Source organism: Staurois parvus, unplaced genomic scaffold (assembly GCF_062004578.1).
Source record: "Staurois parvus isolate SC_StPar_1 unplaced genomic scaffold, SC_StPar_1.0 ptg000634l, whole genome shotgun sequence".
Taxonomy (NCBI): Eukaryota; Metazoa; Chordata; class Amphibia; order Anura; family Ranidae; genus Staurois; species Staurois parvus.
Window position 1 is genome coordinate 4,153,638 of NW_028318430.1, and position 26,187 is coordinate 4,179,824.

Here is a 26,187-nt window from a genome sequence, read left to right on the forward strand (position 1 = left end):
TATGGCAGGACTGCGGGACTGCGGCAGACATTCTGACACTGGGGGGGAACTGACTTGGCATCACTGACATCCCCAGTGACACCAATACAGTGATCAGTCCAAAAAAAAAACACTGACACTGTACTAATGGCACTGGGGAGGAAGGGGTTAACGTTATTATTCAGTGAAAGGGTTAACTCTGTGAGGGGAGTGTTTTACTAGGGAGCGGGGGTGTGTACTGCAGGGAACACGGCTGATTGGGAGAGATAAACTCTTCTCTTCCGGTCAGCCTGTCAGGAGCTGTCAGGGAGCTGACAGAGAGCAGAGCTACTGCAGCTGTGCTCTCTGTCAGTGATTGCCGCTAATCGCCGGGACACAGCCGGTAACGATCGGCTGTGACCCGGCGACTGACATCCGTGACCATGATCGGCGAGACAGGTAGGGCGGTGGCGCGCCTCGCGCGCGCCCCCTACCTGTTTTGAAAACACACGCTTTAAAACGTGGTTTAGCCCAGCCATGCCACCCTGCCAACGTATTTCTACAGTGGCTGGGCGGCATGTGGTTAATAGATAGTAGGAAATGCAAGCCAGAAGATTGCAATCTTTCCCTGCTGTTAAAGAGTCAATGGTTTTTATTTTCAAATCATCATCTGCCTGCTTAGGAAGACTGTGGAGTTGAATTAAGACTTTATGGGGTTTATTTACTAAAGCTGGAGAGTCCAAAATCAGACTCCCTTCTGCATAGAAACCAATCAGCTTCTAACCTCAGCTTGTTCAATGAAGCTTTGGCAATGAAACCTGGAAGCTGATTGGTTTCTATGCAGAAGGGAGTCTGATTTTGGACTCTCCAGCTTTAGTAAATAAACCCCTATGAGTCAATTATGGTGTTAAACTTTAATAAATATTCCCACTGACAAATCAGTTTTAAGAATGTCCAATATCTGACAGATGTCACATGTTATATTATTTTTTTTTCCAAACAAATAGTAACTATGCATTTAAACTTGAAGAACTATGGTATATCAGGTTTAAAGCGGTAGTAAACCTTCTTAAAAAAAAAGGTTTCCTAAGATAATATCAATATCATAATGTGTTAGTATGCATCACATACTAGCACATTATGAAATACTTTCCTTAACCACTAGCCTACAGGACACTTATACCCCCTTCCTGCCCAGGCCAATTTCCAGCTTTCAGCGATGTTGCACTTTGAATGACAATTGTGAGGTCATGCAACACTGTACCCATATGAAACTTTTATCATTTTTTTGTGACAGATAGAACTTTATTTTGGTGATATTTAATCAACTCTGGGTTTTTTATTTTTTTCTTAAACAAACCAAAAACCACTGAAAATTTTGAAAAAAAAAAGTTTTTTCTTATACAATTTTGTAAATAAGTGATTTTTCTCCTTCACTGATGTGCGCTAATGAGGCTGTAGTGATGGTCACTGATAGGCTGCTGGTAGGTGGCACTGATGAGGAGGCACTGGTAGGTGGCACTGATGGGCATTGACAGGCATCACTGATGGGCACTGAAAGGCAGCACTCATATATGGCACTGATAGGCGGCACTGACTGGCACTGATAGGCGACACTGACTGGCAGCACTGATAGGCGACACTGACTGGCAGCACTGATAGGTGACACTGACTGGCATTGATAGGTGGCACTGACTGGCACTGATGGGTGACACTGAAAGGCAGCTCAGATGAGCACTGATATGTGGCATTTATGTGGCACTGATGGGCACTGAAATGTGGCACTGATGGGCACTGGCAGGTGGCATGGATGGGCACTGAGCTGGCACTGATGGACACTGACAGGTGGTGCTGCTGGGGCTACACAGATCATCAGGGCACACTGATCTTTAGTGCTCTGATGATCTGTGTACATGTCCCCTCCAAGGAATGCCATTACCGGCTCTCCTCACGAGCTGTCAGCGTGAGAGCTCATGGGGAGAGAAATGCAGATAACCGGCATTTCCCTGTTTACATGTGATCAGCTGTGATTGGACACAGCTGATCACATGACCAATCCGACATCTTTGGCTCTTTCTGTGGATCGGCGATCCGCTGTGTCTCAGGGACACAACGCACCGCTGATCCCTGCGCTCCGGGAGCCGCGCATGCGCGGTTAGAATGGGAGGACGTCATATGACATCCTCCCAGAACGAGAGAACCACCTTGCGTCCATCATATTACTATATGGTGGGCAGGAGGTAGTTAAAATGAAGCCCTCCAGCGGCACGCTGTCACTGTAGACAAGGCTTCCATCTTCACTCATTCTTCCTTCCTGGTTCACGGACTCCGGCCATCTGACTGGACAAGCCACCATCATGTCACTTCTCACTGCCTGCTGCTAGCTGTAATACCTCATAAACAGTACACATTTAGGAGATATTAATTTTACCTACAGGTAAGCTTTATTATAAGCTTTATTATAATGATATTTTCTCATTTAAAATTTTTAGTAAAATAGCTCATAGCATTTTTAAAAAACTGCAATTCACAAAAAATGCTACTAGAATACGGCATGCAGAGTTTCATGGAAATTTATAGTGTTTATCTCATGAAACAATTTGGTATTTTATCTCATTAGAACCCCTGTCAGTTTTTATTGCTAATAAAGTGGTTTAAGTCGTAGAAATATGCCAACTCACTAAGTCAGTGTGATCCCTGCAGCATATGTAATAATACAAGAAAAATAAAATGTGACTAGAATACCAGTCAAAGGGAAGTTGCTTTCACGTGACACATGTAAATACAAAATATTGTTATAAATGTCAAATATTGAATTAACCTCCCTAACGGTATTCCTGAGTGTAGCTCGGGGTAAAATTTCAGTACCAAGGGCGGTAACCCCGAGCTACACTCGGGCTTACCATGCGGTGTTGCTCAGGGAGTCCCTGCAGCGCTTACCTTGTCCTTCGCTCCCGCGGTGTGTCCCCTGCAGCGTCCCCGGCGATCTCCTCCGGCCGATGTCGGGACGTACAGGCGCCGGAACCGGCGTCAAATTTGAAATTTTTTAAAAATGTAATTTTTTTAAAAATGATTATTATATAGTAAAACATTGCTGTTTCAATGCATTTCACATACATTTTGTCCCTACTGCTTTGTCCTGTGCCCTGCCTACATTTTGACTGTTCTTTCTGCCTGGAAACTTAGAAAAGTCCATGGCGTCCAAAAAGCGTCCCTTTATGTCAAAAGCGGTTTTAGACCAGCTAGAGAACAGCGATAGTAAATTAGAACCACTTGCAGAATTGAGTGATAATGATTCGTGGGGAAATTCGTCAGACGCTGAAAACAATTTTGCGACTTTGCTCAGCGATGTGCAAATTTGCTTCTGTATTTCAAATTTCAGTGTGTTTGGTTTGATTATATTATTGAATTACATTTATTATTATTCTATTATTATTTTTTATGATTATTAATTAAATTATAATTTATGATTTCGTGTTTCAAGTTTTATCATATCCAGAATGTTTATTAGACTCTTGTTTGGACAGATTCCAGTGAGTTATTCCTAAAAATTACAGCCTACAATAAAAAACTACATATTTCCATGCAAAAAAATGGTACCGCTTTCAGCACCAGAAATAATCATACCGCCAGGGAGGTTAAAATAGTATAAAAAAATCACACACATATATTAATACCCTTCTTCCACCAATAAAAAAGAAAACGTCTTTTTTTTGTTGGTGGAAGAAGGGTATTTATGTGTATGATTTTTGATACTATTTTCATTCAGTGTTTGACATTTATAAAGATATTTGTATTTACTTAAAGCATAACTAAAGGAAAAACTGTAGTTTAGTTTTGGATAGAGTGGAGAGGTATTAGGGAGATTCACCCTCTCTATTTGCCCTGGTTACCATTATCATTAAAAATGAAAGTAAAATAAAATCCCAAATTTTGAGTTATTCCAATGGGGGCACTAGTTCTGGTGCCCTGGGGGGGGGGCTTCATTTCCTTAATTTGCAGGGATTTCCTCTCACTTCCTGTTTTGGCAATGGGGCAGGAAGTGAAGGTAAATACCCCCAATGGGACACAGATGGCAAAAGAGAGTTCTATCCCTCTTTTACTCTATCCAAAATGAAAACAGAAAAGTTTTTCCTTTAAAGAAGTCTTTCTCAACCTTTTTGACACAGAGGAACCCTTGGAATAACCCTTGGTAATCTCTGGAGGATTTCTATGATGTTCCATGGAACCCAGGCTTAGAACCCCTGCTTTCAAGTCCTTTTTGCTGTGATATTTAGCAAAGTCATTGCTATATCTTTGGACAGGTCTGTTTTGTCTTGTTAGAGAATAGCCATTGTCATTCTCTGATGTTCTTGAAAGTGTCACTCTGGTATCATCTGTCAAACCTTCAAATTGATGACACCCTTCTCCTGAGAGCTCAAGTTCCACACCTTTGTAAGAATACTTATCTTTTCCTAATCCCATTCTGTCTTGTGAATATTTGAGCCAAAAGATATCTCTAAAAATAACTGTGAAAAAGTAAAGTATCCCCACTACATATGACATATGTTCTAACAAGGGATTAGACCGTTGTGATATGCATGTACATTGTATTATGTTTGAAGTGATTGAGAGTTTTTTGCAGCAAATGATGTATATGATTGTATAAACACAAAAAAGTCTGAAAATCTGGAAAAATGACAGGAGAAAATATATTGGGGTACATATAATATACACACATATAATAATATACATATAATGGGGTGGATTTACTAAGTGAAATGGGGAGATTTTACTAAAAGCACATAGACTGAGCACTTTGCAAGTATAGTTACTCCAGAGCTTAGTAAATGAGCTCTGCTGGCTTCCATCATCCAATCATGCAAGCAAAAATGCAGTTTTTTTATTTTCCTTGAATGTGATTATGTACCTTTTGTGAAGTGAAGCTTTATCTCATTTACTAAGCTCTGGAGCATATTGCAAAGTGCAGTCTATTTGCCTTAAAGTTGAACTATAGCCACAACTTTTTTTTTCATTTTGGATAGAGTAAGGCAGGATTATAACCCGTCATTATTTTTTTTTTCCTTTTTGCCATCTGTGTCCCATAGGGGAAATTTACATTCACTTCCTGGCCCATATCCAAAAGAGGAAGTGAGAGAAAATCCATATGAATTATAGGAATACCTTGGGACCCCCAGGTCACCAGAACCAGTGTCTTCAATGAAAGATTAGCCTTCTATTACTTTTCTGGGGACAACCTAAAATTTGGGATTTGTTTAATTTTCACTTTCAGTGATAATGGTACACAGAACAAATAGAGAGGGTGAATCTCCTTAATGGGGACACAGACAGCTTCTGTCTCCCTCTGTCCAAAACTAAAAAAACTTTTGCCTTTAGTTATACTTTAGGTAAATCAAACCCAACGATTCTGTGTTTTTCCATATTTAGGTTTCTGTGCATTACTGTTGAGAGAACTGATCCAAAAAGGTAGAGACTAGTCAACATTGACTATTATATTTTTATATTCCTTAAATACTGCATGCCTGGACTTCCACTTATTTAACTTATGTATTTAATTATTCATTTCCTTTTGTAAATTGACTTTAACAACATTGCAATGTAATATTTGCCAAGCGTTTTTGGATTTTTAAGTAAATACCACATACGGTGATAGTGAATTGACATTTTCAGCAGTGCATGCAATATTTAGGAAATATGTGTCAGAACACCTAAATACTGCATGCAATCTGCTTTATTGAATGTAGCCCAGAGTCTCCTGTGAGAATATGACGAGAGAGCAGCAGTGCTGCAGAGGAGTACAGCGCTGGATTGAGAGAGGACCCAGACAATTGTTTTGGGGATGGGAGGGAGGGAAGAAGTAGTGGAATGTTTTTTTTTTCACCTTAATTCAGGGAATGCATTAAGGTAAAAAAAACCTTTTGACTTTAAAACAACTTTAAATTTGTTTCCTACTGAAGTTGTCAAGTGATTTCAACCCAACAATTAGGTAAATTGACCGGTGGTCGCAAAACCTTTAAAAATATTTCCATAATAGGTCAATACTTCTGCTCAGGGCAATTATCAAAAAGATTAATCTTTCCAGATATTACCAAATTGCTTAAAGTATAACTAAATGCAAACTTTTTGTTTATTGGATAGAATTGAAATGGATTAGAATACCTGCTTTTTTTACTGTCTGTGCCCCCATTTGGGGAATTCACCTTCTCTATGTGTCCTGTTTACTATTATCATTGAAACTGAAAGTAAAAGAAAATTCCAAATTTTGAGTTGTCCCTAGAAGAACAGTAATAGAAGGGAAATCTTCCAATGGGGACACTAGTTCTGGTGAGTAGGGACGGGGGACACAATGGATTCCCTAATTTGCAGGGATTTCCTCTCACTTCCAGTTTTGGACATGGGACAGGAAGTGATGGGAAGTTTCCCCAATGGGACATAGAAAAACACTCCCTTACTCTATTTAAATTTGCCTACTTTAATCTTTCCAGTATGGAACTTTAATTGTATGGGTGAGATTAAAAAAAAACTAGTGCACACAGAATCTGGTACAACTGTGAATTGTAACCAGTTAGCTTTTAGGTTTTATCGCCAAAGCTTAATTGAACAGGCTAAAGTTAGAAGCTGCTTGGTTACTATGCATAGCTGCACCAGATCTCCCCCTATGTGTAGCTAAAACTATTTTTGGAAAGCGTAGAGGGGGATAACAACCCCGTCAGGTTTCCACAACTGTCTGTGTCCCAACTAAGTTGATTCATGCTATATATCTGTCCTGGTGTCACCAAGATAAATTAATTAATGGGAAATTCAAATTTGTACCATTCTCACCAGAACCTGGCACTTCACCTTCCAATTGTGACTGATATTGTTGTCAACTGTTGAAGAAGTATTCTCTTCACTTTTTGGAGTTTTCCTATGACATCCTATTGGGTCTTTGGGACAGGCATTGAAGTAACATCTCACCAAAAAATATAATTTTACCCTTTGGCTGTAAATACCCTTTTAATTGCTGTCAAGGCCCATCTAATTCTTGGTGCTATTTAAAATCCAGATATATCGATGAAAACTTGCAAAATATGTGGAATAAACATTTACTAAAGTAAGCTGTATTTATAAAATAGCTATGGCTATTTAGATATAGGATAAAACAGTGTTTTGTTTTTATATCATTCCACATTTATGTTTATTACCTGTAAATTCAATTTAATATTGGACTAAAAACTGCAAAGCTTTCTACAAGGTCAAATTTCATTGATAAGAAAAAGCACTCATTTTGAATTGGTTTGTTACTGGATTTGAATGGAATTTTGTACTGAGAATGATCTGTTAGACTCAAGGAAATAGAGCTGCTGAACTAGCTCCTGCGAAATAATGCATTGGATCAGCATAACAACGTGTTTTGCTGTGGGAACCATTACTAGTTTAACACTTTTAGTAGGTTTAATAATATTTCTTTTTAGATGATTATAATTTTATCCTAAGTGACAACCCAACAAAATTCCAGTGATGGAGACATTTGTGTTATTTTATGGGTTTATTTATTTATATATGTAAGGAACTATGAACAAATATGGTCCTAAAATATACATATACCATTCATGACTGGGCTATGATTAGAATGATTGTGGTCAGAAGACATTACTATGTTTTTGTATTTTTGTTTTTCTATAGTCAGCTATAAAGGCTCATTCAGGATAGCAGTCGACTTGCCAATTTGCTGTTTGACATGTAGTTTCATAATACAGCTGTCAGGTACCTACCTACGGTAGCTCTAGCGCTCCACGGCCCGGCTTTCCCCAGGGCGCGGAGTCTAAGCCCCAATCTGCTTGTTCACCAGAGCCCCTGATGGTGGGGAGCAGACTGAGACCCGGTCGCGGCCCCTGAGTACACCCAGCTGAGGTAGAGCGGACCGCCAGTGGCACGTAGCAGGATGAGAGCCTGATGTGAAGAGGCAGAGCGGTCCGTGCAGGATGGATGGAAGGAGCACACACTGGAACAATAGCGGAGTCAGACAGGCCGGGTCGGTAACGGTGGAGGCAAGCGGTACAGAGCAGCAGGCAGAGGGTCATCAGGTCACAGGCCAGGTTCAGCAGCAGGAGATCAGACAATCGGGAATAAACAGAAGAATGGTCAAATGAGCCAGGGGTCAGGGCAGGAGAAGGTCAGCAATGGTCAGGATCAAGCAGGGTTCGGCACAAAAGGAATCACTGGAACAGGAACAACAAGGAATAAGACCATTTGAGCATTGCCAGAGCTGGTTTAAATAGTGTGCCCTGAGCTGTCATCCACCTGTGAAGGTCCCCAGGAGACTGCGGGAGGAAGGAGGGGGCTGAACTTCCGGCTCATTTCATTGTGGTGAACTGAGCAGGAAGTGGGAGCAGGTACCTGTCAAAAACAGGCATCCGCTCGCCTCTCCTCCCGAAAAGTGCCAAATATGGCAGTGGAGGGGGGGAGGTAAACAAGTGGAGCTTCCACTTTTGGGTGGAACTCCGCTTTAAGAGGAAAAATGTTTCTTACTCCTTCCCCTTCCCTTTTCATAAGGTGCCCCCTGAGGGGTAATAGTTACATGAGCTACAGGAAATGAATTACAGTCTAAACCTCAATATCTCCCAATACCGAGGAGGTCCAGGTAGACCACATTTTATTGAATTTATGGGGACAACCTCTAGCAATATAACTCCCCAAGAATAGTGCTGCGCTGCGCCCCAGGTGACTCAAAAAAATACACTAATAAATAAACACCCTCCTGAGCATCAAACCAAATGTGTAATATGTGAAACAAATAAAGTCAACAGTAAATTAAAAAAAAAAACTGGCTGAGCCACTAATTCAAATGATAAGTGAAACATATAAATAAAAAATAAACCAAAATCAAGTAGTAATAAACACCTGGCCAGCCTATAAGAAACACCCGGCTGAGCTGAAGAATAAAGTGTAAAAAACAACAAAAACAGTAAAATATGTGAAACGTATATCAGAAAAAAAACAGGATCACAATAGCAATAAACGTACCAGAAAAGACGTCACAAGCTACCATCCTACGCGTTACGTCACAAAACACGTGGCTTCTTCATGGATAGGAAGCGAGTGACAAACAGACTTATATAAGCAATGATAATTGATATGCAAACAAAAAACAAATGCAATAGCAGAGGCCATTTTTGTGTGGACCAACCAATGCACTTAGTAGAGAAAAGGTATATCTACATTAAGAGGCAAAAAGATATTAAAAACTATTAAAAATAGCGGTGACCATTTTTGTGTACTTAAAAGAAAAGGGAAATATACACATTACGTGGCAACAATTCTAGACAAAAAAAATTACAAACTAATACACAATAGTAATGACTATTTCAATGTGGACCAACCAATCTAATGTATAAAAAAAAAATGCAAGCATTATGTGGCAGGATTGTCAAAATTAATCCTGAATCAATAAAGATTATTCAGATGATCCATATTAGGAAGGTCAAATATGTGATATAAGATCAACACTGGCAATCCTAAATAAAGCAAATAAATAACAGAATAAATAAATATATAAGCTAAAAACTAATAGATAAATACCACATGAAATGGCTAAATAAAACTGACACATAGAAGGAATAAATAGATATTGAAAAATAATAACAAGATATTAATAAAAAATCATAGTAAAACCAGAGATAACAGATCCCTATACTGGCCAATGAATGGTACTAATCCTAAAAAAATTGCTCCTATATGAAATGCGACCTAAAATGGACCTGAAGTGAACTAAAACCAGAGATAACAAGTCACTACAGTCCTGGATAAAAATAAAATAAATAATTGTTTAATCAGTGACTACTAGGAAGATTTATTTGAGGTCAAATTCAGTGTTATGTCCCAGGGGTGCTAACGTTCGCATATCGAATATTCATTTTGACTCATCTTGACTCAAAGCACGGATTTTGTTACTCCCTCTCCAGTGGGGCTTATATTTTTCTATACCCCAAAAAATCAAGGAGTATGTGTATTGTGATGTGTAGCGAAGTGGTTATAAATACTATGTTTTGTAAAACCTTTCTTGATGTTTTGTATGTGTTCTCTTAATCTCTTCCAAAGGGGTCTCTTGGCTCTTCCAATGTACTGTAAGCCGCACAAACACTGGAGGGCATTGACAACCCTTTCAGTCCTACAAGTGATAAAATCATTGATTTTATATTCAATTCCTGTGGTATGAGGAAAAAGTGTCTTTTTTCATATTCTTCCTTTTGCAAGGAAAGAAGTCATTTTTATCAAAGAAGGAGATATGTTTTTTCAGGGGAGGATCAACCACATTCTTCGCTATCCTATTTCTCAGGGTTCTGGCTTTCCTATAAGTAAATTTAGGACATTCAGGTAAAATGCCCTTCAAATGCCTATCTGTTCTTAATATTGGCCAATGTTTCTTGAAGATCTTCTCAATTTTCTCATGCTGACTATTGTAATCTAGAATGATTGTTGCTTGTTCTGTTAACTCTTCTCTTCTTACTCTATCTTCGATCAACAACATTCGATCAAGGTCACCAACTTCCCTAATCTTTTCCATAATAGAGGTCTCTTGATAGCCTTTATTAATAAAACATTGGCCAATAATAGCAGCTTGGTCAAAAAAAATCCTTTTTCTCTGTACAATTTCATCTTTAACAAATAAATTGACCTTTAAGAATATTTATCAACCATGATGCATATTGGCAGCTGTCAAAAGGGATATATCCATTGCGATCCACTGTTTTAAAGAAATGTTTAGTTGAAAATCTTCCCTCTTTAAAACAAATCTCTAAATCCAAAATATTAATTCTAACAGAATCACATTCCCAAGAAAAGGGGATTTTCTATCATTCTGATTCAAACAAATCAAATAGACTTCCAAGCTTCTCCTTCCCATAAGATCACCACATCATCAATGAAGCGCTTACATAACTTCAGCTGTTCCGGTGGATTAGAATAAACAGCCTCTTCTTCCCACAAAGCCATAAAGTGATTGCAAAACGTGTCCCCATAGCCACTCCTTTAATTTGTTTATAATAGTGGTGATCATGCCAAAAGTAATTTCAAGAGATATTTCCTCTGAGGATGATGCACATTTCCCAGTTTTTTCTTCCATTGCATTTCTGTTGTCTAATGATTGTATAGAGTGTAGAAACATCTGCTGTTGTAAATATTTTAGATTCATATCTAATTTGGATATCTTCCAATATTTAAATCAAATGTTTCGTGTGTCTCAAGTATGACTTTTGCGCCAGAGGTTGTAGAAAGTTGTCAACGTATTGACCCATCCTCGCTCCAACTGATTGTATCCTATTGACTATAAGTGCCCTGGGCGTTTCTCCTTATCCTTTTGGATCTTTTGGCAAGGTATAGATTACTCTATATCCACTAGGTGGCAGCGCAGCCCTATTCTTTGGGAGTTTTATTGATGTGGTAACACATTTAGGTGCTTGCAGCAGCTTATCATTTATTTGTTTCAGCGCATGAGTATTATATCCTTATTTTTCTCTAGCAATATAAGTCAATTTGTACAGCGCTAGGGATTCATTAACCAATCCAATCCACAATGATAAATTAAGAGGTTTGGATTTTTTCCAATGTAGCACAATATATTTTTTGGCATAGAAAAACAAGAATCGTGTTAGTGGCCAAGTAAACAAAAAAGTGGCCAAGTAAACATCTATTAGGATTAGATATATTAGGCAAAGCTAATTTATCCTCCATCAATTTAGTGAAAGATCAGAAGGATGTAACCTCAGGACAGGCGCATACCATATGAAAAAAATTCCCAATAGCAGCAGAGCACCTGCTGACACTGAGAATATGGCAGCCTACCCACAGAATATAACTGGAGTGGAGAGTAATAAATCCTATAATAGACTTTCAACTGAATGACCTTATCCCATGCAGCAATAACACTGGTTACTTGGGGCCCCACCACCTTGGGCCATGAGTCATCCTGTAGTGTTGGAAGATCAGATTGCCACTGCGCTTTGTTTCTCCACCCGGGGAGTTTGGAGGGGTAACAATAGCTGATAATACGTAAAGTGTTCCTTCCCCAACAAAGCAGCTTCCTGTGAAGATGTTTGCAGAGCCACCTCCCTATGGCCAAAATTAGGCCACAACTGCGTGACGGAGTTGACAGTAAAAATAAGAATAGCTAGCGGGTATATTAAGTTCAGCCCGCAAGGCAGCAAATGATTTAAATGACCTGGAGGAAAATAACTGATGTGCGTATTTGAGTCCAAACTGAGCCCAACGTTGCACATCAGGAAGCTGATGCAGTTCAGATAATACAGGATTATACCACAAAGGAATATTTTAGAATGGCAGCTCATGTAGAGAGATACGGACCATTTCTATACAACACATTGATTAAAGCTTCATAAGAGTGCATCAAAGCTACCTGAGACGTCACCGTAGCTATAGGATGGTTAGGGAAAAAACAGGTATGTATGTGGGTCAATTGGGTTGCCAAATAGTAACATTGTAGATTAGGTAAAGCCAACCCTCCCCCAACCCTGCAACTGTCAGGCGAAGGTCTGTGCCTGCCGTGGCCTCCGGTATGCCCTGCAACCTCAGATTGTTCCTCCTGCTCCGATTCTCGCCATCATCAATATGTAGTTGAACATCAATAAGCTGGTGGTTATAGTCAGATTGGGCCCATTCCAGTGCCAAGAGCCACGGCAGACTCTAGAGTGGTCACTCTTTCCTCCACCGAGTCAATCTGTTAACTGAGGTCATGGATCTCTCTCGAGAGCATTGACAATGTAGGTTGCCATAGCCTGCATATCCTGCTTGGACAGCAGATCGGCGATCATTTCCCAGAGGTCACTGTCATGGTGTAGCGTCAAGGGTAGGGAGGTAGTGGGATCCCCAGGCGAATCTGTGCAAGGCTGTATAGGTGTAGGGATAGCGGAGTCCGGGCAGACTACTGCAGTGGCCGCAGCTGCCAGGGAGAGCATCTGTGCAGCAGGTGATTTCCTGGAGGAGGAGGATGCGGCCTGTCTGGATTGAATCGGTGCCATCTTGGGTAGAAAAGCGGCGGTCAAGGCTGGAGACCCTACCGAATGTTGCTGCAGGAAATGTGTAATCTCCTGATTGTACTGTCCCCCGTGCGCCAACGGATGTGTCTTATCACCAAGCATGTGTTGCAGCTGTCAAAGCGGGCTAGACTGGGTGTCTGGGCAGCGATCCCAGCAGAGCTCTCCAAGAAGCGTGTTCACGCCACCATATACAAGCCACGCTCCCGGAAGAGGGGTTTTTAACATATTCTAGTTCAGCCTCTGAGACAGCCTGTTCATGCTTGGACACCTTCCAGGCCCTATCTGATCTAAGTTGTTCAATCGTCTCCATCATATTACCCCTTAAGGTACCTTTAAAGGCATCCCAAGCAATAGCAATTGAGGTGTCCACAGAATTCGAAATTCGACAAATGTCAGTAGAAATTTTGAAGAAAAAAAAACTCCTCTTTTAGCCATAAAGGACTTAATCTCTATAGGACATATCCTAAATATTTAACCTCTAGGACATGATGGTAAAGGTCTGGGGATACAAGGCACAAATCCAATAGAGAAAGCAAACTGTACGTAGTAGAATGACGGGAGGATTCTCTAGCCTAAGGGTATTTCCAGTACCAACATTCTGTCAAGTTATATTTGGCCACATAATTACCCAATGGGGAGGATTGATGAGGTTCAACACATGATCTATCCAGGGCATTGTAAAGTACCATATGAAAATCTCCAGTCAAAAGTATGGATTCCTCCACCACCGAAAGTACACAGGCCATTACTTGATCCCAAAAGGTCATGGTAAAAGGAGGAGGAATATAAACAGTAACAAAAGTGTAAGCCGAGTTATTAATCTGCAAGACTGCCACAACATATCTGGCAAATGGATCCATAACCACAGTGTTAATGGAACACCCCAACAATTCAGAGATTAACATCGTAACCACTCTAGAATAATTGGAGTACATGGCATGAAGAGTGTGGGCCACAAATGCACGTTTCAAAGCCATCACTTAAGAACCAATAAGATAGGTTTGCTGTAGATCTATCAGGTGAGGTTTATGTTTTTGTATTTATTGAAAGACCAGTGAGCATTTCATTTCATAGTTAGGGCCTATGACATTCCACGAGATCATCATTAAACACTGCGTAGCCATCTTCCATAATAGAAAAAGGTAAACCCCCCCCAAAAAAGGGTGAAAAAGAAAAAGCAAAAAAGGTAGAGGCTATAAGTAAGGGGAAGAGGGGAGGGGAGGGGAATTCCCCTCACTCAGCTCATAATCCCCAAATGAGTATGAGCTTGTACCCTGAACCAAGAGAACAACATAGGAGGTACAGTTCAGCCCCGTGCAGGCGGATGAGACAAAGAAAAAAATATAGGAGAGAGTTACAAAAGGTCCTGAGATGCTGCTGCTCCGTGGTCCTCTGTTCCAAAGGCAAGAGGCAGCCATGCTGTATAGAATCATGAAAGTACCTCCAACCTGGCAGCCCCCTCATCAAGATGGGGGAAAAGAAAAAGGATTGGAAAGTAGACCGAAAAACCAGAAGAATGAGGAGAGCTGTCGGACGCCAGATGGGAGTTCAAAACAGGAGAAGAAGGTTCACCATAGCAACTGCAGAGAGTTCAGGACTTGCCCAAAGATTCCAGCTATAGATCCACCTCCGCTGGGCCAGTGAAGAATTGAGCCTTGCCATTATGGACCACAAGCAGCCTAGTCAGTTATAGCATGCTGTAAGGGAGATGATGATCTTGTAGCCGCTTCTTTACACTTTGAAAGGCAGAACGTTGTTTCTGTGTGAAATCAGGGAAGATAGTGATGGCATTATTGCTGTAAACTAGATCAGGTAGCACACAGGCCTTGTGGAGTTCCAAATTGCGATCCCTGAAGTAAAGGATACGTGCAAGAAGTGCTCTGGCTGGGCCTCTCGGGGGGGGGGGGGAGCTCTATGAGGAATTTGGTGGGCTCTTTCAATAGCGAAAATCAGGGAAAAAGTGTCCTACCCAGAGAGTTTTTCAACCATTCTGTGAGAAATTCCTCTGGATTCTTGCCTTCCGCCCCTTCAGGGAATCCAAGAAAGCGTAGATTATTCCATCTAAGGCGGTCTTCCAGATCCCCCAGTTTAGTCGCATGAACTCTCTGCTTGGCCTGAGATTATCTAAAGGAGGCAGAGAGGGTAGATGTCTTCCTCCACCATACTAGCCCGTTGTTCAGGATTAGAGACCCTATGATGCAATTTATGAACATCTTCTTTTACGAGAGAAAAGTCCACTCTAAGAGTCTCAATGTGGTTAGCAACTGAGGCCTGGCAGTTCTTAATGGCTTCCATAATCTGAGTTAGAGTCAGCTCCATTACCTGCTCCTCCGGGGTTCAGAGACAGCATTCCCCAGATCAGCAGCCAGCAGGACAGCCGATGGTCAGAGAGTGGAGTCTAGCCAGTCTTGGGCACCCTCTTCCCAAATAGAGGTTGCAGAGCATGTGGCAGTGCCGGAGGCCTGAGAGGTGTGGGCGCCATCTTGGGTCGCATGTGTGAAGCGGGCCAGCTTCTTGCTGGGAGGCTTAGAACGGTCTTTCCAAATCTTGACCATCATTAAACTCCACAGGAGAACTTCCCAAGCAAGAGGTAGTTCTAGATTGGTGGTAGCAGCACTGACTGAGAAAGATTATGTAGCAGGATGATAATTGCAGCATGGAGCATGAAAAGAGAGCTGCTCACATACCAGAAGTCGGACAGAGTCAGGCCACAATTTGCCCAACTTAGTTCTGTTCAATTCATACTTTAATTCTGTGTATCTCTACCCTCAGACTCAATGTGGCTTGTGTGGAAATGACTTCTGATTTTGTTAGTACCATACTAGGTCTATCCAGTTGATTATGGGTACAGCTGCAAATTACAGCTGGTCTCTGGGGCAAAAAGCATAAACTTGTGATGTACACACTTTCATTGATGCTTAATTATTAGTATATAATATAATATTACATTCCAGAGCACGGTAGATCCCATTCAATTACATGTTATGTTATATTATATTATGTTATGATATGTTGTGTTATGTTTTTCTTGTGCTATGCCATGCTTCAATAGAAGATCTGCTCTTGAGTTTTTATTTATTATCATAAAATTCTTAATTGTAGAAATAAAAAGAAAAAAGGTCACAAGTTTGATAGATCAAGTGTAAAGTAGCAAAAACTGAAGGCATGTATTTTCTCACCCAGGTATCACAACAGTACTGACAATGACAACTCTGAGCACCATAGCAAGAAAATCTTTACCGCGAGTTTCATATGTCACCGCTATGGACCTATTTGTGACTGTCTGTTTCTTATTTGTGTTTGCGGCATTGATGGAGTATGCAGCTCTTAATTACTATTCAAGTTGCAAAAAGCCGAGATGTAAAAAGAAGAAAAAATCGGTAAGACATTATTGCTTTCCTACATTATCATGTTTTTTTTTAATTTTAAGTTGAGTTTTAAGTTTTCTGCCTTTAATGAGTGAGTATGGGTGGTTGGGGGCTATTAAATCAAATGTTATTAAAAGCTATAAGAATGGAAGGACAAATTGTTCTTAAAAATCTCAAGGGAACGTGAATATCCATTTCAATTATTCTGAGAATATTACTTTACAACCTCTTATATGGTGTTGTTTCCTTTACAATAGGTATAGTGTTGTGTTATGTTTTCTGCCACCAGCAGGCCTTTTCTAGTCTGGTGTGATGTGTTAGTGCATGAAAATTAAATTACTTTTTTAGTATATTGCATGTTAGAATGCATGCATTAAGTGCAGCCTATTCATTTAATTGATGCAAATGGAATCTCAATATGCTAACACGTGCATTGTACGCTACTGTATGTTCCTTACTGCAACACATAGGGGTTGATTTACTAAGTGCAGTTGCACTCTGTAAGAGAATTGTCCCCAGAGCTTCGTGAATGTGATAAGACTTCACTTTGCAAAGGAAAAGAAAAACAGCATTTTTGTTTGCATATGATTGGATGTTGAAGGTCAGCAGAGCTTCACCTTATTTACTAAGCTCTGGGAAAAATTTCCTTGCAGATTGTAACCACACTTGTCTATTTGCCTTTATTAAATCAACACCATAGCCATCAAGCCAACCTTTACACTTAAGGCCTTAAGTGTTTGTTTGCATGTGCCTCTATACCCTGTGTAAGCAGCATTTATGCAGTGTTTTTGAAGCTTCATAATTGCTCTCCAATGCCTGCTAGGAATATTAGAATGGGTAATAAGCACAGATGTGGTAGCATTGTGTTGTGTTAAAAATTAAGCAGCAGGTCGCTTTTATGAGGCATCCATGGTTAACAGCTGTCTCCATTAATTTCATTGGTAATGCACCTTGACCACACTTTAATTGCACCTATAGCATTTATGGTGTGTTAGTGAAGCATTTACAAAGTGTTGGCTGGGAGCTTGGGAAGAGGAAATGAAGACTCCTGTATCCCAGAATACACTGGGAAATAAAAGATAACTAGGGCGGAGAAACTCCAGCAACTTTCTGTTTGTACAGAGCAGCCATATGGTAACACCATTTGCTACTTTGTGTGGGCAAAAACATCAAGACAGCCAGCAATACCAGGCAGGATCAGAGGCATTGAATATTATTACCACTTGTAAAGTTTTGTATGTCTGCAAAATATATGAATCCATCTTGCGGAAATTTTTTTAAAATGTCTACTATCACGCTACATCTTAAACACACCTCGAAGCAGATCATTCTTTCTACATCACTTCCCCTTTCACACTAGAAAAACATCACTTTCATGGGCATTTAACAAGCATTCTTGGTGCTTTTTCAACACTTCAAAAACATAACAAAACACATGATAAATGTTCAAGGTGAGTTAATGAGCATTGCTTTGCTCTTCATAATCAAACACACCTGTGAACAATCCCTAACACTTGACACCATATTTCTATGTAAGTTTCTAATAATATGTAAGTATCTATATTTGTCTTTTAGAAAGTCATGATTAATAGATCCAAGTGCTTGTGCTTCATTATTCTTCTGTCTGTAGAGTTCTACAACTCATGTCTTACTAACTGAAATAATGCACTTTCCATATGATTACATTTTTAAGTCAACAGGAACAGTAAATATGGTCTAGCAAGCATGTAAAAATATGAAAAATTCAAAAAATATTTGAACATGAAATTACTATAGTAATCCAAAATACGTGTTGACAAAAATAAAATATATTGTAGTTTCAGTCATATTTTATATTTCCATTTCTGTGCCTGCTGTGATAGCTGTCAATAGGGTGAATGTGGTCAGCCACATAGCTATCTGGCATATAAATCTGAGAGCTGTTGCAGGCTACCTACAATGAGGGTGCCTACCATCAGAAACATATGAGAACATACATGAGAAAATAAAGAATACAGATGAAATTAAAGCCTAACTCCAGGATATTGGCAATCCCTCCCACCAACGGCCAACTAACTGCTGCTATAAACAAAATGTATCCAAATGCCTATTTTACTTACTTGAAGACACTCCTTCTCTCTTCTTCTCTTTACTTCCTTGGGTCTTTCTTGGAGTGTCCACACCGCTGCCTGCACAATGTGGACATCTCCTTTTGGTGGAGGTGACACTTGCAGTTGTTTGGCCCTCTCTCATAGGCTACAGAGACTGTAGAACTCACAGGAGTAGCAAAGGGACCAGTTCTCAATAAGATAACAAGCAAAGAAATATGGGTCCAATGAATGTGAACAACTCTATGATTTTCTTTGCTAAACCCTAATACTTTGCATAATTTAACACATTTGACATGTTGAGAAGCAAAATATAGTCACATTCTTAAATCAGGATCAAATCAGGTCCCTCCAGAGCTGTTTGTTTGTTTATTTGAGCTTATGTGAACTGCTATAACCTTTTATCGCAGGTTATTTAGTACACCCATTAACACATTTTCCATTAAAGGAATACATATTTTATATAAATTAGACTCCAAATGCCACTTTCACATTGTAAGACATAATAAATTTCAGTTTAAATGCATTATAAAAAAATATGCTTTTTTTTTAGAATAACTGTACAATAATAATAACAATACTTTCAGTTATTCTTGTTAACACTGACAGGGCAGGAACAACTAATTATGAGATGTGAAAAGTATGTTGAGGGAAGGAATCAAGGCCTTATATGGACAGCTGTACTAAAATTCCAGTTATACTTTGAGAATGGGAAATTATCTATCTGAAGTGCCAGCGATGACAGGGTTTTGTGCTCATCAGAACTACTCCTATTCTCATACAAGTCTAGGGAAATGCAAAAGCAACTTGAAGAAAGTCAAATGCAAATCAGAAAGAGGGCAACAGCAGGTCATATGCACCTGTCAAAAATTATATATGATCTCAGAAGTGTCTCAAACTAGTATCAAAACAAGCTCATGGTAACAACCCAAAGCCCTTGGACATTAGTACCTACAGTATGCAAGTATAAATGCATGCACTAAAACAAATGCTTGTTTCCAAAAACCAGACGACATGTTTACAGTTTTGGATGTCAAGGAGCCTATACAGTGAATTTACAGCATATAACCTTATGCCACCTTGTTGAAAGGAAAAGAGTAACAACTGATTAGAAATGTTAGCCTGGTGAGCACTGCTCCTCCATATCAGTTCAGTTCACGGCTATGTGTGCTATGTAGGATATATGAATGCATATATCACATGAGAAAAGAAAAGATCTTTCAGAAGTGACATTGTCACTGAATGGCAACTTGGCAGGATATAAATAAAGAGCCTGTCATTGTTAGGTTGATATACAAGGGTTCTTCATAAAGGTTCCCACATTTTTCCACATATACTGTATACAGTGCTCAACATAAATGAGTACACCCCTCTTGAAAAGTAATATTTTAATGAATATCTTAATGAACACAAGTTTTATAGAACATTTGTTTAGTTCATTACATGAACGTAAAGTTAACAATATAACTTACATTACAAAATTTTCAGTTTTACTCAAATTAGTTGATGCAAAAATGAATACAACCCACAGCAAAATCTACTACATCTAGTATTTTGTATGACCTCCATGATTTGTAAGGACAGCACTAAGTCTTCTGGGCATGGAATGAACAAGTTGGTGACATATTGCAACATTGATCTTTTTACATTCTTTAAGAATGACCTCTTTTAGAGCCTGGATGCTGCAAGGAGACTGATGCTCAACTTGTTTCCTCAGAATTCTCCATAGGTATTCGATTGGGTTCATATCAGGAGACATACTTGGTCACTAAATCACCTTCACCCTGTTCTTCTTCAAAAATGCAACAGTGGCCTTAGATGTGTGTTTTGGATCATTGTCATGATGGAAAAGTGCAAGACAACCAAAGGTGACTGTACACCCTGTAGTCTTTTTCAGCATAGGCCCTGGCAAATTATAGGAGGGTTTTTTTGTGCATGGGCTTTAGGAGAGGCTTCCTTCATGGATGACACCCATGCATGCCATACGTCTGCAGTGTACACCGTATTGTGTCATGGGAAACAATCACCCCAGTCTGGCATTCTATTGCTTTAGCTAACTGCAGTGAACTTGCATTGCGATTCTATTCAACCCTTCTCATCTGAAGATGCTCCTCTTGAGGTGTTAACTTTCATTGATGGGTTGGACGTCTCTGTGAGATGGTTGCAGTTCCATCTTTGTTAAATTTTTGTATCACTTTTGCTACAGTATTCTGACTGATAAGTAAAGCATTGCTGACCTTCTTGTAGCCTTCACCTTTCTTGTGTAAAGAAATTATTTTCTTTCTTAGGCCTTGTGACATTTCTGTTCCATGTGGTGCCATATATGAATATATGAATAATTCGACTCAGCTGTAGTTGAATTTTTGTTAATTAGGATTTTGTTGTCTTAATCTTAGCTTTACTCCTAAGACTTTCATTGGGGTGTATTCATTTTTGCAACATGGTCTTGAATTAATTTGTTAGGAAAAATCCTTTTTTGTGTGTGCAAATTAGCAAATTTTGTTTGCAATAAATGGCATGCATTTGTGGGAGTATTTTCTGGTATAGTGTCTCATAGAGAAATGTTTATTCTGAAATGAAAGTAAAGGTTTTCTGACAAATCTGTTGGGGTGTTCTCATTTATGCTGAGCACTGTATATACACTGCTCAAAAAAAATTAAAGGAACACTTTTTAATCAGAGTATAGCATCAAGTCAATTAATATTGATCTGGTCAGTAAAGTAGCAGAGGGGGTTGTTAATCAGTTTCAGCTGCTTTGGTGTTAATGAAATTAACAACAGGTGCTCTAGATGGGCAACAATGAGACAACCCCCAAAATATAAATGGTTTTACAGGTGGAGGCCACTGACATTTGTTTTCTCTACTCATCTTTTTTGATGGTTTTTCACTAGTTTTGCATTTGGCTAGGATTAGTGTCACTACTGGCACGAGGCATGAGGCGATACCTGGACCCTACAGAGGTTGCACAGGCAGTCCAACTGCTCCAGGATGGCACATCAATATGCGCCATTTCCAGAAGGTTTTCTGTGTGTCTCAAGAACATGGAGGAGATTCCAGGAGACAGGCAGTTACTCTAGCAGAGCTGGACATGGCCGTAGAAGGACCTTAACCCATCAGCAGGACCGGTATCTGCTCCTTTATGGAAGGAGGAAAAGGATAAACACTGCCAGAGCCTTAAACAATGACCTCCAGCAGGCCACTGGTATGAATGTCTCTGACCAAACAATCAAAAACAGGCTTCATGATGAAGGCCTGAGGGCCAGACATCCTCTAGTGGGCCCTGTGCTCCCTGCCCGGCACCATAGAGTTTGATTGGTATTTGCCATTGAACACCAGAATTGGCAGGTCTGCCACTGGCGCCCTATTTCACAGATGAGAACAGGTTCACCCTGAGCACATATGACAGACGTGAAAGGGCCTGGAGAAGCTGTGGAGAACATTATGCTGCCTGTAACATCTTTCAGCATGACCGTTTTGGTGATGAGTCAGTGATTGTCTGGGGAGGCATATCCATGGAGGGACGCACAGACCTCTAAAAGCTTGACACTGGCACCTAACTGCCATTAGGTATGGGGATGAAATCCTTGAACCATATGTCAGACCCTATGCTGGTGCAGCGGGTCCTGGGTTCCTCCTGGTGCACGACAATGCCCAGCCATATGTGGCGAGAGTATGCAGGTAGTTCCTGGAGGATGAAGGAATTGATACCATTGATTGGCCCCATGCTCACCTGAACTAAATCCAATAGAATAACTCTGGGATATCATGTTTCAGTTCATCCAACACCGCCAGGATGCACCTCAGATTGTCTGAGAGCTCAGTGATGCCCTGGTCCAGATCTGGGTTTATATACCTCAGGACACCATCCGTCGTCTCATTATGACCATGTCCCAACATTGTCAGGCATGCATACAAGCACGTGGGGGCCATACAAACTACTGAGTACCATTTTGAGTTGCTGCAATGAAATTTAAGCAAAATGGAATAGCCTGTTACATATTTTTTCACTTTGATTTTCGGGGTACCATTGAATTCAGTCCTCTGTAAGATGATAATTTTCATTTCCATCAAACCATGGGGCATCCTTACGTTCATAACACATTGCCCAGTCCATATCACTAGAGATATCCAACATATTTTACCCCATTGAGATCTGATGTGTTTTCAAAGTGCTACTTTAATTTTTTTGAGCAATATATATATGAGACAAGTTTAGTATCACTCTCCATGCAGAATCAAGGCTCTAAAACAGGTTGTTCTTGAGAAAGGAAAAAGATAGATTTTGCAGTATGCCACCAACTTGTTCATTCCATGCCTAGAAGGCTTAGTGCTATCCTTACAAATCATGGAGGTCATACAAAATACTAGATGTCGTAGTTTCTGTTGTGGGGTGTATTCATTTTTGCATCAACTAATTTGAATAAAACTGAAGATTTTGTAATCTAAGTTATATTATTAACCTTACTTTCATGTAATGAGCTAAATGTTCTATAAAAATCACTTTTGTCAAAAGTTTGGAAATTGTTCTTGTGTTTATTAAGATATTGATTCAAATATTAAAGGGTGTAACATAAATGTAAAGATTTGAGTAGCTGAGATGTGATCTGTAGAAATATGACAATGTAGATTTAGCATTCCATGTTAATATAAGATGTGTTCAGAATTAAGTCAGAGACATATGGTCACTAATTAGCATCTGAAGGGACAGAGCTTCCTCTAAACTGGAGGTGACACCTAGATGCTGATAAGACTTGTCACCTACTTATAGACATTTAGGCTTGAGAGGCAGTGGGAGACCAAGAGAGGGCTCTGATCTGTCTAGGAGCTCTAAAGTATATCAGGAGATCAAAGGAATATATTTAATCTCTCATAAAAGCTAAAATATTAGTTGCAGAGAGATGAAAATACTTCCTTCTGATTGGACACACTGTAGGCTACATATGCATGTAAAACTGTATTTGTAGCCTCTGTAGAATCCCAGAGAAATGCAGAAAATGGTTATATGGCGCCTGATTGTGGCAGCTGAACAGTGATTGGTACTGTCGTGATCAGACTGATGCGCTGGTGTCGGAAATTCAATCCCTGACTTGGTGATTCAAACCGTTCCTGGTCCAATCGACTTTGGGCATTTCAGTACCCAGAACATCCTGTGGGCTGGTACAGGAACACCCCCCAGAGTCGATTGGCCAAGGGCTAATGTCCAGCCTACGTCCATATTCCCATAAATTGAGGACCTGGGATATGGACGTTGAGATTCATACGGAGCCAGTTCTATCGACTGGCAGATCGCGGACTTTTTATGACCTGCTTCAGTCGCAGGATAACTCTTGGTAAAAGTTTTATTTCTGTTTTATTCCCTTTTATTTTATAGTCAATAGCCAATTGTGTGTATTCTTATATTTTTTGTATTTTCTTTAACTTTTTATACTTTGTACATATTTTATGCACTGCCCACTTTCGGGATATTAAATCATAAAATTAATAAGTGAGTTCTGGGTACTTAAGCTCGGGCTCATATCTCCAGAGAGATTAGATTGTGTTGTATTGCAGTGTCTTTATATGCTCGGTCAAGTTCATTGCCAATCTGTATGCAATTGCACTGCATGTTGGCAGATTGCATGCAGATTGTAAAGGTAACAGATCTGTCAGACGGAGATCTGTGTGTGTGTGGTGGCCCAGCAGACCAGTCTGAGGATAAAACTGTTGGGTGGTGGCAAGCTATCGTTTGTGGTGTGTCTGGTGTGGGGGTGTGTGGACACTGGAAGAGTGATTAACACCAGGGTTCTAGCTTGTAAGATAGCTGGAGGAATATGGAGGTGCCCATTGCTAGGCTGCTTCTCAGCCCTTAGCGTGCACCAGATTGTATATAAGATTTGTATCTGCCTGTGTGTGGTCGGCTAGCTGGATTGGAGTGGATTCTCCCTCTAGTGGTGGCCAGAGGTAGTGCAGGCTGTGAAAGTTTATCACGGCAGGTCTTATATATGTATATATATTCAGATTAAGTCCACCTTATTCCCTAGTACCCCAAGTCATGGCCACACGTGCGCTCCTCAGTTAGCTAGTCACTATGGGCGTGTGGGTTGGATCCATGACAAAGGGGTGTGCTCATTTATGCTGAGCACTGTATATGGATAAAAGTGTGGAAACTTTGAAAACCTGTGCAAAGGTCATGTGTTATGATCCGCCAGGTGGTGCCTCAGGCTGCCAACTGACAGACCTACTCAGAGCGTGGGGTCTAAGCCCGGGCTGTACTTTCACCATAGCCCCTGATGGTGGGGATGGACTTGAAACAGTCCCGGGCCAGGTCACGACCTCCGAGCAGGCCCACCAGTGGCTGAGGAGACCTTTGGGGACAGGTACCGGGAGAGCCAGATATGAAGAGGATGGCGGCCCCAGCAGGGTAGTAACGGATCGTGGGCCCGTGAGGGTAAGCGGGGTACAGAATCGGTAGGCGAAGAGTAGTCGGGTCACACGCAGGGTCAGCAGGGAAGTCAATCCGTAGAATGGTCAGGGCAATCCGGGTCAAACGCAGGAGCAGGCAGAGTAGTCAGGACAATCCGGGTCAATCACAGGAGCAGGCAGAATAGTCAGGGTCAATCAGGGTCACTAGACAGGTACAGGAACTCGGGATCACAGGAAGACCTTGCGGCAATCTGTGACAGTGCAGGGCATCTTTAAATAGTGCGCCCTGCACTGTCATTGGCCGGCTAGGACGCGCCCCCGGCTGTCATTGGGCGCCTGAGGCGCGCCCCCGGCACCTACTGCGCATGCGCGGCGTCCTGTCAGCCGCGGCTCGCCGGGACCTAGTGCCTGTGTCCCGGCGCGATCTGCCGCCAATGCGCATGCGCGGGGGACAGAGCCGCGATCGTGGAGCACAGAGCCGCGATCCCTGACATTGCCCCCCCCAATGGGCACCCTCCGGGAGCCCCACTGATCTCTCCACCGCGGGTGAGCACGACAAAATTCCCGGATGAGCCTGGGTGCGTGGACGTTCTGGGCGGGTTCCCATGAGTTCTCCTCAGGGCCATACCCCTTCCATTTTATCAGGAACTGTGTCTGGCCCCCCCTCCTTCAGCAACTGAGGATAGTCTCCACTTCGTATTCCTCCTGGTCACCTATGGTGACTGCCTCGGGAGGTCTGGATTCACGGTCCGGGAAGGGATCCGGTCTGGATGGCTTCAGGAGAGATACATGGAACACAGGATGTATCTTGAAGGTCTGCGGAAGCTCGAGTTCGTAGGCCACCTCGTTAACTACTCGTTTTACCGGAAATGGGCCAATGTACTTGGGTCCCAGCTTCCTTGAAGGACACAGCATCTTCAAGTTGGTTGTAGCTAGCCAAACCAGATCCCCTGGTTGAAGCAGTAATTCTCCTCTTCTCTTTCTGTCGAATGCCCTTTTACTGTCCTCTTGGGCTTTAGCGATGGCCTCCTGAATTGTCTTGTTATTGACAGAAAAGAAGTTCAAGATGTCTTGAGATGCCGGTACCGGATTCTCAGGCATCAGATCAGGGAGGAATGTGGGATGATACCCATAATTGGAAAAGAACGGGGATTGACCTGTAGCTGAGTGACTCGAGTTGTTGTATGAGAATTCCGTGGAAGGCAGCAACGACAGCCAGTCATCCTGAAGGTAGGATGTGTAGCACCGTAAGTACTGTTCCAGCGTCTGGTTTGTCCTCTCAGTTTGGCCGTTGGTCTGTGGATGGTAGGTGGATGAAAGCGACAGCTTGATTCCCAG

The 26,187-nt window shown here is 41.0% G+C and overlaps 1 protein-coding gene across 2 annotated transcripts in view; it reads left to right on the forward strand.

Annotated features, from left to right (window-relative positions):
- The window catches only part of GABRG3 (gamma-aminobutyric acid type A receptor subunit gamma3), a 772,615-nt gene that overhangs the window by 737,249 nt on the left and 9,179 nt on the right, over window positions 1-26,187 (forward strand). For both annotated transcript variants that reach the window (XM_089693488.1, XM_089693489.1), the window contains exon 8: window positions 16,176-16,372. In XM_089693488.1, the coding sequence (XP_089549614.1) occupies window positions 16,176-16,372 (197 nt within the window). The remainder of the gene's footprint in view (window positions 1-16,175; window positions 16,373-26,187) is intronic.